Consider the following 16,192-nt stretch of genomic DNA (forward strand, 5'->3'; position numbering starts at 1 on the left):
CAGGGAGCTTTAGGAACAATCTGTATCTAGTAAAAAACTAATAAGCTGCTTCCTTTTCTCATCGCCAGAATGGACTAGTTTAGTGATGTTGATAATACTATATTTGACACGATAGAATTAAAATATAGAGCAAAACTGATAAATCAGTGAAAAAATTTCGAAAATCCATCAATAAATGACTGAGAAATAGATTATTTAAATTTACGTATTTTAGCGCGGAACGTCTTTGGTCTGTGACGTCACGGCTCTTGCCTGTGATCGCTACACCATAAATTACGTTTAAATACTTAGCCGCGCCAAGGCTCTCGCGCCGTTTGTAGTTGTACAGTGTAGTTTTAACTCGAGTTTTGTTTTTATGTCACCATAATGGAAGAAGGCTTCGTGAAAGGACAAAGTGACAATTTGCCAAGAATAGATACATTCGCAGTGATGGAGTTTTTTTCTTCAAATCCATCTTATGTCAGTGCAGAAATAAAAAGAGTTAAACTTTTCAAGTAAGTATCTACTTTTGAGTTTGCTTCATCATGGTTCAACTTATAACGATGATTTATTTAAAAAACGTTTCATAAACAGTTTATAGTTGAGTACTGGTTGTTGAAGTCTATCAATGGCAAAACATATTTATGTGAGGAGTAAAAAGTAAAAAGAGAAAAAAGTAATTTATAAGTATGTATAAAGTACGTTATTTCAGCCATCGTGTAACGAACAAAACACGACACGAACGGCACAAGTGATTGTACACCAATGAATCCGTAAGCACTCTGCGAATACCAGTCGTCTAGTGTGTGACGTCACGACACTTACACGTACTGGTTTTTTATTCTTCCAAGCGCAACTTCAAAGTCCCATAACTTTTTCATTTCTAGAGATATTTCCATGATTCTTTCACATTTTTGTTTCATTTTACTTAAATTTTTAGAATTAATCCTTAACAAAAAAATGAAAACTAGTCCATTAGATAATTTCTATGTTTTCCAGGAGCTATCATTTCGCACAAATTTCCCTAATTTTCTTCTACTACAATCGATGAAGAACTCGAAGTAAAAATTGATGATGTCCGTCAGTTTGGCCGCTGTTTACGGGATAACTCTCGAAGAGAATGCGCTAGAGACTGTTCAAGGTAGGTTTAGCATCCTAATATCTCGACAAAGTTCGGTCGATTTTCCGTAGACCTCACAGTTCTAAGGAAATTTGAATTCGAAAATTGGGAAGATGAGTAAAAATTGAATCTCTATCCAAGAATCGTTATACCTCCTAAAATATTTGTCACAAACCTCTCAAATGAAAACGTTCTTCAGAGATCGAGTTCCGATCTAAAATATAGTAAAGTTTCAAGTCGTAGCTTTTATCCAAAAGAAGTGGCAGTCTCGAGAAAATTATAAATTTTTTTTGAAAATTTCAGATTATTACCTTTAATTCATGAAATAATGGACTAATCGCACAACTTCAAGCATAACCAGGCCACTTCGTGGCTTGTTCTTGAACTTGTAGAAGAATATCAAAGCCTTCTGCCCTTTTATTGTGAATAACTAATAAGTGAGTGGAATTGTCAAGAATATTTTGTTCGATATCCAACCAAATCTGCTACTTTTAAGTTTCTGCGTCTTCTGTTAGGAAAATCATGATATAACTTGTTAGGCAAAACCGAAATTAATATCAAAGTTCACTAAGCAATAAATCTATTAATAGAATATTGATCAAGATAAAGGTGATCATACACAACCGCGCGAAACCATCATACAAGTCCGAACGCCCCAACACTAAAATTGTCATATTACCATATACCAATCTCAATGAGCCTGCTTACATCCATAACGCAAACAGATAAATAAGCATATTGCCCCACTCACTCCCAATAACAGCCTCATCCCATTAAGTACCCCTGCGATCTTTTGTATCGTAATATTTATCATTGCCCCTCTCATTTCCCGTAAAATAACAGAGAGCGCGAGAGCGGTCTGTCGAAGGAGACCAGCCCCCTAGAAATGTTGGGGGATTTCGTTCGAACGAAGTCCCGGACAGGCAGCGTGTTGACGCATGTTTTCAAGCTTCGCTGGTTAAAAGTATTGATCACAAGTGGCAAATCCAAATCGGATGTTTAATGAGGGCCTCACGACCGAACCGCTTTTCACTTTCAGTTTCGGGCGGTTTTGGGGTCGATTGTGGCCTCCAAGGACTCTCCAGCGGGCATAACTCCGATGCGAACTTCAGTTTCACAGCATTCTGTTTGATTGGAAACTACGACATTTTCCTGTCCGTATTGGACAAGTTTTGTAAAGCTGGGTCTTTCACAACCCAAGATGCAGCGTCAGAAGGATAAACCTTCCCTGTTGGTTTCCGAGCTTAAAAGTAGTTTCATTTCACTTAAAATAATGCTTCCTCTTTACTAATAAATTCATGTATTGTTTGCAAATTATCGTCCCATTTCTATTCTGGGCGTATTTTCCATGGCTTTCGAGAAGATCATATATACACCAAAATGATTCGTCCCTAACACGTTTCAACATTATTAAAAACTGCCAACACTTCTTCCGAAAATGAAGATTCACTGAAACAACGACCTTTTCATTTGTTGACTTCGATTATAAAAATCATTATGTTGCAGGTCTCTTATTTGACCTCAAACATGCATTTCATGTACTATCTCTGGAATTCTTAGAAAATAAGCTCTATAACACATATTACGCGGTGTTTTCTTAGAATTGGACACTTTACATCATACAAAAATGCAATGTTACTGGGCTCTATCATGCCACACTCTGGGCATGCCACAGGGCTCTGTTCTAGGGTCGCTATTATTTATTCTTTTCATGAATGGATCATATAAGTCGTGATCTAGTAGTAAAACTAGTCATACTTGCTGATGACACATCAATGGTGGTCCCAGCGCGAAGTCCTGAGAGAGTTATGATATTGTGTAATGAGGTGAGTAGTAAGTTTGAGAGTTGGTGTTGCTCTAATGTTCTGATAGATACTTAATATCGAGAAAATGGTATGTTTCAATATAGATGGGATCGATAGGTTCAGGCAGTCTCCAAGCAATTAGATTATGCGATCAACAAGGTGAAAGACTCGCTTCCTTTCCAATACATAATCAGATTTCTACTGAACATCTTCAGTGTACCAAGTCTCGTTCCATATACTTGGTTATGTCTTTTCCATACAATTTTCTTGGAAAACTGAATACTCTTATGGAACCAAAGACCTCATCTTTATAAACGCTCTATAGTTGCTCCCTGATCTCACAGAAACTTCTGACTTTGGAAACCTGAACACCCATCTATATGTATTTCAAAAAACGTCCTAGTCATTATGTCTGAAAAGCACTCCAAGGAACATTCAATCCTTTCATCGTTTAATACAGGAAGAGGTATCAACATCGAAATAGTCGAAATAGTACATTACATTAATCTAAGGATTGCTACATAATACTAATTATTTAGTATTTCGGGGCTGGACTTTCAAGCTTAGAATAATCAACATTTGGGGAATAGAACTTATATTGTTTGGCTCATACTCCAGAAAATGTTATCAATTCATCCCCTGATATTTAAAGAACTTAGTCGCTAGCACCCTGTATTTGTCATAATATTATCAATATGTTATTATGACATTCAAATATCGTACGCAATTCAATTCATGTTATGGTCTTTTTGATGTAGGTAAGTCTCCGCTTGCTCGTCTTACAGGTTCTCTAATTTGATTCATCATGACATAATCAGATTCTTACTGAAAATCTTCAGTGTGTCAAATCTCCTTCCATGTACGCACTTGGTCATGCCCTTCCCATACAATTTTCTTAGAAAACTGAATACTCTTAGAGAACCAAAGACCTCCGCATCCTTATACACGCTCTAGTTGCTCCCCAACCTCACAGAAACTCCCGACTTTGGAAACATAAACACCCATCTATACGTATCCCACAAAACATGCTATCTCCTCTTCATTATATCTGGAAAGCACTCCAAGTAACATTCAATCCTTTCATCGTTTAATACACGAAAAGGTACCAACATACTCCAGAAACTGTTTTCAATCCCGCTGAAAGAAAACCGCTTTCATAGCCCTGCCCCATCCGTAATTTGGATAAGTAACGTTGTGAAAAGAGCAGCATCCCAAAAGGCGTATACTTTGTCTAAATTACTCCGAGCATACAGGTTTCATCATCTCGAAAGCACTGCCTTTTCGAGCTAAACATGTACGTGAATGGATACGGCTCACTTTTGTGCCGATGTGTATCTCTTGATTCGGCAAGGACGGGATATTTTGTTGCAATTTTGTAAATTGCGATCCGGGGAAGATTTGAATGGTTGGGCAGAGCCAGGGATTGGTTCAAAAATCTGACGTTTCCTTTGACGTGAGCGTTCTGACGTTTCTTCAATTACATAATGTAGCTGTGATGAATGCGGTTACGTGTTTACGTGATGTTTGATTATGATGGATGGTAAACAGAAGTGGCAACATAGATTTCCAATAGAAGCTTTTACGTAGGTTGATGAAGATTTTTTATATTCTGGGGACCTTTACCTGTGGTGCATGGTTTATGATATGAATTAAATATACTTTTCAATGCGAATATGGATGTTTGCAGTGTAAAATAATACCTTTTATGTCTAGTAATTCAACAATGAACGAAAGAAGAATAGAAATACTAATTCCAAGTATTTTCAAAGCGGATACTCAAAAAAATTAAAATGTTGGAGAATGAATATCTGTTAGTAATATGCAGGGTGTTTCCAAATTATACGTGAACCTTGGAAGACGTGTTAGAATGACTCATTTGCCGGCGTTTGAGACATATTCAATGATAACCAAAAATCAACAGTTTACGAGATATTTGAGTTCTTGAGGTTTTTAGAAGATTTCTCACCTTACTTCATATTTCGTAAATTTTTTACGTTAAAATAGAAGTAGCAGCGAGAAGATTGTGAGTAAATTTTAGGCGGAAAGTAACAACTGAAGAAATAAGAAAAAGGGCACAAGATTGTATAAAGAATGGTGGAGGTCATTTCAACTATAATTCATTAATACATTTTCTACTTAAATTTTGAGTTTAATTGCAATAGAAACTATTTAATTCATTATTTTCTTTTCTTTCCTTTTTTTCCCTTTCAAATCAAAATCTGCTGAAACAAAACTATATTCCTATACCCATTCCTATATTCCATAGAGTAATAAACATAGATAGAGGAAGTATATACGCAATTTTTCGTGTCCCCAACATGGTTAGATTATGTTGTCGGATTGTGATGTATTTTTAAATATTGAATGAAATATATTTATTTGAGTGATTCCCGATTAAATATGGAAATTTAAATATTTGGAATGCGATATTTTTCTTAATTGTCAAATTTATTATAAGCAGAATATTCATTATTTTCTGTATCTCCCTGCTGAAATTCGAGGTTTGGCAACTTTTGCTCTCCTAGTGTCATCGGTTGTTTCACGTCGATTGGCGCGCTTGAAGTTTGTTCTCTAAATTTCTGATATATTTAGGTATTTATTTCAATATATTTTGAGTTAATATGAAACGTTGATTTACTATGGGACATGAGAAATGCGTTCTTTGAGGAGAAACTCGTGAATTGAGTGAAATATCGTATTACTGATATGTTTTCATTTCCGCGCGCTTCATGTCAAATTTGATAGTTCATGTTGGGGACAAAATTTGCTTACTAAAAATGACATATACTCCCTCTATCTATGTTTATTACTCTGAGCTGTATTCCGACGAAAACTTTTTTAGGAGATAAAGAAGAAAAACTTGATCAACGTGGAAAAAATTGAAGAAAAGCGACGTAAAAATCAAAATTCGAAAATTCTTGAAAGCGAATTTTTAAATGAACCTTATCGTTTTTACTTTCATTCAAACCAAAAGATCGACGTTCATTCAATCATTCGAATATTCTGTGTATAGTATTAATCTTGTGATTTTTCGACGAAAGCGACAGTATATTCTGTATTCGTAAAAACGTTGTTACCTGGATACGTGCCTCAGGTAATCCAATTTTCTCAGCTAGCCGCTCCCTGGCGAAAACGTCTGGATAATGAGTCCTCTCGAATTCTGGAAAAAAAAGAAAAACACCAGCTCATTAGTAAACAAGGAAGTCTCAGACTGGTTTGGGTTATACTGAGAGTGTTTTTGAGGATCCTAATTACCTTTTTCTAGACTATCTATCTGCTCGTTGGTAAATGATGTCCTGTTTCTCTGTAACTTCCTCTTGAGCCTTAGCCTCAGTTGAGAGTCTTCGTCCCCAGAGGAATTGTGTTCTGAATTTCCATCAGAGGTGTTTTCGTGCATGATATCTGGAATGAATAAAAAGCGTTTTGAATGATCTATGCTTTAACGAGATCATTAAAGACTTTGGTATCGAATAAGAATTAATTTGTTTCTCAGGACCCATTATAGCCTTATAAATCTATCGTTCTGGTGATCAAATTTTGTTTTTCGTAGATGTCATACAATAAGGTTAGGTCTGCATCATAAAGTTATTCTCGATTAAACGAGTCAGCTTACGAGCCAAATTCTCGTCATTTGCGGCAGTTTTTCATTTTTTGCTTTAATATGATGAAATCTGCGGCTGAGGCTCATCGAATGTCCCCAAATACATATGGCGAGGCCGCTATTAGTGAAAGAACGTGCCGAGAGTGTTTTCAACGCTTCAAGAACAGTGATTTTCGACTTCGAAGACCAGCATGGCGGTGGAAGAGCGAAGGTTTTCGAAGAGGCAGAATTGGAGGCATTACCCGTGTCAAACGCAACAAGAATTGGCAAGATCACTGGGAGTGACGCAACAAGCCATTTCAAAATCCTGAAAGTCATAGGAATGATTCAGAAACAAGGAAATTGGGTGCCTACGAGTTAAAGCCTAGAGATGTTGAATCGTTGAACGGCGTTTTTTTGCCTGTGAACAGCTGCTTGCAAGGCAAAAACGGAAGGGATTTCTGCATCGTATTGTAACTGAAGACGAAAAATGGGTTCATTAGGATAATCCTAAGTGCAGAAAATCATGGATACATCCCGGTCATGCTTCCACGTCGACAGTCAAATCGTATATTCACAGTTCCAAGGTAATGCTTAGTATTTTGTAGGACCAACTCCGCGTAGTGTAGTATGAGTTGTTAAAACCGACTGAAACAATCACAGACGACTGTTATTGAACGCAAATAATGCTTTTGAGCCGAGCATTGAAAGACAAACGGCCGCAATACAACAAGAGATGATAAAATGATTTCACAGCATGACAATGCTCGACCCCATATTGTGAAGTGGTCAAGACATGCTTGGAAACGTTGAAATGGGAAGTCCTAACCCACCCGCCGTATTCTTCAGACGTAGCTCCTTCGGAAATCACTTGTTTCGTGATAGTGATGTTGGCACACGGCCTGGCTGACCAGCACTTTCGGTCTTATGAAGAGCTAAAAAATTTGATTCGTACGCTGCCCGATAGATGGGAGAAAGTAGTAGCCAGCGATGGACAATACTTTGAATCATAAATGTATAACACTGTTGTGTTATACATTTACATACATATATACATACAGGCGGAAGCAAAGTTGTACGCCTATGTACATTTGAAATGAGATAAAAGATATTGTTGATTATTATTCATACAATTCTTTAGGACATTTGAAAATTCATCAGCGAAAGGCAAACATAGCTACTCGCTGTCAGAATTATAGTATCTAGATGAAGAATGCTGGTTGTGGTAGCTTAGATCGGGATGTCAGTAAAATCTAGTGATCCTTAGGTGAAGTGAACTTCACAAAGAGAATATTCCGGACAAAAATTGTAGTTGACATTCCAAACGCTCATTCAAGTCAAGGTTTCCAGTTAAATAATCCAAGACAAAATACTTCCGGTGACATTATCCTCTGGCCGCGAGCAAAAGGTTGAAAATCAAGTGAGATATTTATTCCGCATAAAATCTGCAAACTTTGAACACTTCCTCATTCCATCAGCCGACAACAGATTCACCCCAAATCCACCCAAAAAGAGGAGTATCCAAGAAACCTCACGCTCATAAAACATCTGAACATCGCGGCGCGGTTGCGGATCCGCCCGGATAACAAAAGAAATTCTGCAGATATCTCCGAGGATATCTCCGGCTAGAGGAGACAGGGGATAGCGAGAGAGTAAACTCTCGTTCAGGACGTGTTGAAAGCCTACTCGTCGAGTGTCGGCACCAGCAGGCTGTCGGCAGCGCCCCCTACAACCCCCGCAAGCCCCTGTTTACTTCCGCTCCCGTAAACTCCACCCCATTTCATATCCTCGTCCTCCCTCGCCATTTCATTCTTGTTTTATTTCATCTTCTTATCCCTTCGGCCTGGCCCCCTTTTACTCTGCCTCCTCGCAACAACCCTCCACCCCCGAGCAGCCGCCCCTCGGATCCTCATCCCTCGAAACGACCGGCTCTGTGTTTGTGTTTTCCGCGGAGATGAGGAAATTTGCATAATTTTAGATTTCGATATTTTTTTTTTCAGGAGGAGGGGGAAAGTTGAAAGGGGTTTCGTTATTATGGCAGGACTGTTTCGGAAGGGTGGATGGGGGAATCTGGAAAATTTGGAAACCGGAATGATACTTCGATGTGGTAACTTTGCATTTCGATTCGAGTTTTTCGTATCAATATGGGAAGCTGTCTTCTAACGATTAAGTATATGATTTTGCTTTCGAATCTATCGAAGGAAAATTGTAATCACTTCTGGGTTGGAAAAAGATTTGGATCACTCGCAAAATGCATTTCAGATCATCCTGAACATCTACTATTAGATATTATACCATTTAAATTAAATTTTATATAGGTATTCTGTCTGTCGTCTATACATAGGCGTACACCTCTGCTTCTGCCGTTTTTCGGTTTGGCCGTCGATGTGGAAGCATGGCCGGGATATCCGGATATCCCCATGATTTTCTGCGCTTGGAATTATCGTAATGAACCAATTTTTCGTCTCTAGTCATAATACGATGCAGAAATTCCTTACGTCTTTGCCTTGCAAGCAGCTGTTCACAAGCAAACAAACGCCGTTCTACATATTTCGACTTCAACTCGTACGCCACCCAATTTTCTTGTTTCTGAATTATTCCCATGACTTTCAGGCGTTTTGAAATGGCTTGTTGCGTCACTCCCAATGATCTTGCCAATTCTTGTTGCGTTTGACACGAGTCTTGATCAAGAAATGCCTCCAATTCTTCATCTTCGAAAACCTTCTCTCTTCCACTGCTATGCTAGTCTTCGACGTCAAAATCGCCGTTCTTGAAGCGTTGAAACCACTGTCTGCACGTTCTTTCACTAATAGCGGCCTCATCTTAGGTATTTGAGAGCATTCGATGAGCCTCAGCCGCAGATTTATCATATTAAAGCAGAAAATCAAAACCCGCCGCAAATGACGAGATTTTGACTTGTGAGCTGACATGTTTAATCGAGAATAACTTCATGATGTAACACAAATCGACTAATATTTCGATGGCGTTATGTTTACAAATACCTAAGCTTATTGACTGACATCTATTTCAACTGCATTCGATGCGAAACATTTCAAGACAATGCTAAGTTCTTTTAATTGAAACCAAGTTTCACTAAACATGTTAGAAAAGAATCTGATGTTAAAACTCAGTCTGCATAGTCAATTTTCACCCGATAGAAGTGCTACTAGAATCTAATGAATCAAATTCGAAATGGCAAATATCAAAATTACCATACTTTATTTCTTTCAATCACGTGAAAACACTTAGAATCCATCGTTTATTTGATAAGCCGATTGGGAATTTGATATATCACTGTGTTCAATAGCAGTATTGTTAATTTGTTATTTTTAGTCTTTCATGTTTACTTTTCCTTTTTCAATTTAATTGATTTCAAAATTTTTGTTTGTAATGATTGTAGCGGATTTTTTTCATTTTGTTGAAGCGATTATAATAATTATTCCACTTACCACGTTTGTGGATATCTTCTCTTGATATTTGACTACCTAGAGAAGGTGGTGCTGGTGGGAGTCCCAAGTGCGGTGCTGGTGGACCTCCAGGGTACCAAGTCCAAGGTGGTCCTTGGCTATTGAACATTCTCAGCTTGTCGTATACAGATTCGTTTTGGGCGGAAGCTTGCTGTTCTTTTTGGGAAGCCAAGTTCCTGAGAACTCTATTTATTGACGAAACCTGAAACAAGAAAAAGGAGATATTGATAAATTAACATAAAAGAAGTTTATGGATTCAATATGAACTCGAAATTGGTTGCTACGAAGCGACATAATCTTCTTACACAAATAACCACAACACACTGAAAGTGATGTTACATCGTTCAGACACTGAGCATTTTGATTCCAGTCCAGTTTACTAGAAAAAACAATGCGCAGTGTTAGAGATTCATGTTTACCTAAACGGCTTCCTTAATAGATGAAACTACCCAAGTTGAGGCTTGAACACTTGAAGAATTTCAAGAAGTCGCAGAAGTGTCAACTTGAGACCAGAGTAGGCATGGTGACGAAGAAGAAACAAATTTGAAGTAATAATAACAAGAAGAAAGATTTCTTCGTCAGCTGTCGAATTTTTGTATTCATTTCTCCATTCTTCTATCCTTAGTCATATCTATTCCTCACGCACTTACAACAAGAATTGCCTCTTAGAAAATAACAAAAAAGGGCCACTCTGCTCTTAATCCTTCCCTAACCCCACTATCATTTTTCAACGTACCTACATGTTCCTCTACCCAATCTCCAGTGAGAAAATTGCGTGGGCAAACAATGCTCCTGCCAGATGCAACACGCAACTTGGCACCCTTACGGTGTAACTGGCTTAGGCCCAACATTCATTCCCCATACGACATTATGGCTTATTCTTCAAGTCAAACCAAGCGATAAAATCGCACGTCTCTTTTATGTCAGTTACACTCGTTTTTGGCCTAGCCGGGGAATGAGTTGGCGCATATACATATGCGAGATGGGTTGATGATATTAGAGGAATTGTGTAACGCGCAAAGTGGTTGGGTAAACAGCGTTAATTAAGTGTGCCATTGTGCAACGTTGTAAACATGTCGAGTGGACCATCGGTAGCTGACGTTCTGACGCTGGCGATATGGGATATTGTGTTATTTTAACTGGGATTCATATAATATGTATCAAGGCCTTGATTGGTTATGCGAAGTAAATGCAGATAAACCAATTGATAAACTACTATTCGTTTGCTGTTTGCCTTAATTGAATGTTTGATTCTATGTTTTATATAGTAATCATCGCGCATCCTATCGGCCTATATTTGTTGCCAATAGATTACTATCACTCCCATGTCTATACATATTCAAATGTCTCATATACGCTAAAGATAATGAGACTAATTGGAAAAAATTAGCTAGTTCGCACGATCATAGAACACGCAATTCGCAGGTGCTTTTGGTTCCTAAACATCGGACTCACAGTTTCGAACATTCTCCACTTTATCAGGGCATTAGATTGTTCAACCATTTGCCCTCCCATTTGAAATATTTGAACAAACAATCATTCAAAAATGTAATTAAGGAGTTGTTGCTGCAAAAATGTTTCTATTCGGTTAGGGAATTTCTCTCTGATTCGTTGATCACTCAATAGAATAGTACCTATATGTTGTAAATAATAGAATAGTAGATTGAATAATATTTCCTTGACTTATCCTATACACATTGTTAAGTGTCCTGAAGGATCAATAAATTATTATTATTATTATTGTAGGCGTGGAAATTGTGTCCATTTAACATTCGTTATCTTGGCTTTATCAGTCTCAAATTATTTATTGTTCCAATCATTCAACCATTCCAATCACTATGCTTGAAATTAAAGACTAGGGGTTCAAGCTACTGTGCTCAAGCTCAAGTAGCTTAAGTTTGACTTGAAATCAACTCAAGTTCAAGTCAAGTAGTAGTTTTCCAATGTTGAGTCAAGTACTTTTTGAATAAATACTTGACTTGACATTTAAAACTACTTAACTTGAACTCGAGTTGATTTAAAGTCATGCTTCATCCAAGTAGCTTGAATATCAAGCCAAGCTGTGAATCCCTATTCAAGACTACTCTCCGATTCGATTAATATATATTGGATATGCAGCAATATTCTTTTGAGATAGAGCAAAACCAACAATTATCAACTCCAAACAACATTGCATGTGTATATGTAATCTCAGTATTAGCAGAGGAAATGTAAACGGGACATACATATGAAAACAAAAAAAAAAGAACCAGAAAGAAGTAATAAATGTTAGTTTCTATTATATCGATTCGAAGTTAGCGAACCATTCTAAAAAAGAACCTGAAACTGAATGGATACCTTGGAAACCGCCATGAAATTTATAAATTGGACAAGTATTCACCAAGGGGTCAAAGGTTTCTTCTACACCACTCTCACATAATGAGCTTTCAATAGAATACCATTTGAAGAGCATTCTATTGCAACGATAAGTCGATTTAAAAAACACCAAATTTTCCTAGGGAGATTGAAACCTAGAACTTTCTCTGAAGGATAAACGTTTAATACCTATGAAGCAATAGCAGTGCATCATAGGTGTAAACATGGCTTTCAGTTTTTCTTAACTACTTCAAGGTTGTTTTTATTTGATCAAATTAGGATAAATAAAGCGTAAATCTCTTTATTATTTGTGTCCATTACATGCATGTTTTTATCTTTGCTTTTTTCATAAGAATATCCAGATTCATGGCACTAAAAGATAATAATTAATTTACTTTATGTTCCATTTGAAAATAATGACTGAAGGAAAAGTTCAATTATACAGTGCCTCTGAGAATCTGGAGATTCTCATTAAAATAACAGAGATAAAATCAAACTTAACTCAAGTCTAAATGCTGACTTGAGCCCTAGTTTCAAGAACATCAAAGTAGTTAACACTTCTAATCTCAACCATACTGCAAATGAGAATAATTTGAAAACAACTTAGTCATAATTACAACAATAATTTTGGAATCGTTTTGTCTAAAAATAAAAGTCTAAAGCCAACACGCTCATAACTTGAAATAAATGGGTATTTTTTTGATAATGGCCTTGATGGGTAATGCACGCGTTTGCAAGCCCAGTGATCCCGAAGAAAAAAAAATGGGTATAATTTCCGAAATATTTTTTTGAAAGAACAAATACAAGAGAACACATTATCTTTGTTGAATATCAGTTCGGAAATCACAGAAGCCATTCTCCAATGTACCTGTTATTTTTATTATCTTCCTTGTTTTCTAATTTCCTCTTTGTATCTTCGTCCTACATTGCTAGTTGTTATTTAAATTTTGTATCAGTTGAAATGTTGTAGATGATGAAGCCACAGTTTGGCAGAATAATTGTTTTTTTTCAAACGTACCATAATAACGTCATTTCTCGACTGACAGGATCATCGAAAAGTTCTACTTTTCCTCCGCCGGAGGGAAAAATACTTTTCCCTCCGGCGGAGGGAAAAGTGGTTGCTACGGAAACGATTAATTAGTTACCATGGACAAGAATAAATAATTCTGATTTAAACGTCATTATTTGAACGAACGAGTGTTAGAATAAGCCTTCTGTACTAGAATTATACATTATTTTCTCTAATTCACTGCATTCTTATCGAATTTAATGGAATATTTTCAATAAATATCATTTACTGATTTTTGCATTGAAAAATGTTGGTTGGCAGAACAGATGTCTGTATCACAAACTCAAAATTCAATAAGTGTTGAAGACGCAATTATCAATGAATACATTTAAATATCTGATTTTGGAATGAACTAGATTCCTCCAGAAATAAAAGCATTGCGATAGATGCACGAAATAGAATAATTCCCCAGAAGCCAAAAAAATATTGGGAGAACGAATATACAAAATTCAACTAATGGACCACGAAAAATCATCCTATTTATAATAGAAAACGTTGTTATCGCATATTTTGAATGTTTAAGCAAAATTCATGAAAGTTCAGCTTTATGGAAAAAAAAAACTATTCGATGTAATGTTGTATACTCAACCTGTATTGTTATTTTGATTCCGACAAATCATTCAAAAACAAGCTTTATTGTAAAGAAAATGTATTCCAAAAAAATCTAAGGTTTTAGAATTTGAAGACATTGAACAGTTTTTGAATTTGTTGATGTCAAGTTATGTATATTATCTTCGATGTTATCTGACATTTCATGATTTTGGAACCAAATTGCAGATAATATTAATTATCAGATATTCTAGTGCATGCAGAAGAATCGAGATGAGCAGCATGATTATAAATAATCAATCATCTGCCTCTCACCTGGCAAATAAGGTTATTTCTGAAATCTTGGCTAGCTATATTCCTGCATCGAGTAGTCAAAATTTGAACGTTCCCATTATAAATATATATATAATAATTTGCAAAGGTATTACAAACGTAACCACTACATACCTGGACTATCATTCCATGTAGGGATGCATTATGCATTCTAATGTAACAATCAAAGTTTTCAATAATTGTACTTTCAATGATATGGACTGAGAGTTCATTCAATCTTCAAATTATTATAGAATGAATAGAATATATCAAAACAAATCTCATTTATTTTCATAAAATCACATATTAGCACAATTGCAGTAATTCTTCTTTAGTAATCAAAAATATAAGTGCATTAATATTGTTGATGAGAATAATAATTCTCTCAATCATTTTTTCTGAACACTAATGATATTTATGCTAAAATTTTTAGGTTAGTTATATTACAATATATTTCATCAATGCCTTTCCATAACTTATCCGTAAAGAAAACATTGTAAATATTATTCTTCATCGAAAATATTTCTAGTTATTTCAATCCTTTTGGTTATCCAATGCAGTTATTAAATATATAAATAAGTATGTGTGGATTGTACATATTAGTATTTTCGATTTTTTTCACCCTGGAGAGTTCAACAATTCTGCAAAATAAATGTAAATAGTAGTCATACGAGATGTAATAATTTTGCTTGATTCTACCTTCCATTTTATGAAACAACTTCTTCTATACTATTAGATAAGTTCGAGATAACATAGGATCTACTTGATATAGGTATTTCTATTTAGGCAAGTTCCAGGAATTTCGATATTACTATAGGTGTAGAGTAGATATTGTATTTGTTATTGTTCACGACTTGACTTCTGAGCAGAAATGAAAATAAACGATGAAGTGACAGATAAATCCGTGACGGCTGACGGAGAGTCAGGAGTACCAACATATGATAATAAAATATAACCATGAAAGCTGTGCAAATCTGATATATTCTCGTACGATTTTGTTTAGAATTTGATTGTATGAATAACAAAACGTTTGAAAAAAAAATAGCATATTTCATTCGGAGTTGAAGTGACTTTTCATGGCTCGCTTAAATTGCCCGCCTCACTCCGTTCGGCGGGCAAACATAAGCTCGCCATGAAAAGTGACACTTCTCCTCCTTGTGAAATAATATACTATTTATTAGGTATATTGAAATTATATCTTCCATCATTTTATTTATTTGAAATAATTTTAATATCTTGAGGCATTGGAAACTTTCTTCGCACTATCTTTTGAGCTTTATTGTATTATTTTATTTCAATGAAAATTTTACTTCATAGCAAGAGTGTTTTAAGAGGGAACACCATCACGTGACATTCTCGTGATTAGGGATTCACGGCTTTACTTGAAATCAACATAAGTTCAAGTCAGGGACTTAAGTTGATTTCAAGTCAAGCCCAAGTCAAGTCGTGATTCCTATTCGTGATCTGTCAATATTTGCCCAGAGGAAGGACGAAAATAATGTGTTGCCAGAATGATCAATATAACGATAACTTCAACTTTCGTCGAAAGGAAGTACTTTTTGAGCCTCTTTATGAATTTCCACGAAATTGAATCTTTTGTAATGATTTTAATACGAATAATTTCAAAATACATCAGTGCTTTGTAGGGATACCATATCATCAATTCCTTTTCAAAAAACGGAACGTTTTTAATTCGCAATTGAAGATATTGGAATACTATAATGTAAATTATTATTTGAAGAGATTATGTGAAAATCCCATAATAATCGATGTGATTTGTGAGAATAAATATCTCCAATTTCGTTTTGAACTGAGAAGTCACGTGGTGGTGTTCCCTCTCAAGGAAATAACATAATGCGAAAGACAGCAACACCATTTTCAGTTTAAAATACACAAATCCAACGCAAATTCGCAGAATTCACGAATTGCTGTTTAGTTATCAGGAAGACCAGCCAT

General features: G+C 36.0%; 1 protein-coding gene across 6 annotated transcripts in view; it reads right to left on the reverse strand.

The window, feature by feature from the left end:
• LOC123685146 (paired box protein Pax-6) overlaps window positions 1–16,192 on the reverse strand; it is a 73,475-nt gene that overhangs the window by 12,668 nt on the left and 44,615 nt on the right. For 4 of the 6 annotated variants that reach the window (XM_045624751.1, XM_045624755.1, XM_045624754.1 and 1 more), the window contains 3 exons: window positions 9,934–10,153; window positions 6,160–6,306; window positions 5,982–6,064 (listed from right to left, as the gene is read on the reverse strand). In XM_045624751.1, the coding sequence (XP_045480707.1) occupies window positions 5,982–6,064; window positions 6,160–6,306; window positions 9,934–10,153 (450 nt within the window). The remainder of the gene's footprint in view (window positions 1–5,981; window positions 6,065–6,159; window positions 6,307–9,933; window positions 10,154–16,192) is intronic. The other 2 variants (XM_045624752.1, XM_045624756.1) reach the window with 1 other exon arrangement.

This window comes from Harmonia axyridis, chromosome 7, assembly GCF_914767665.1.
Source record: "Harmonia axyridis chromosome 7, icHarAxyr1.1, whole genome shotgun sequence".
NCBI classification, from domain to species: Eukaryota; Metazoa; Arthropoda; class Insecta; order Coleoptera; family Coccinellidae; genus Harmonia; species Harmonia axyridis.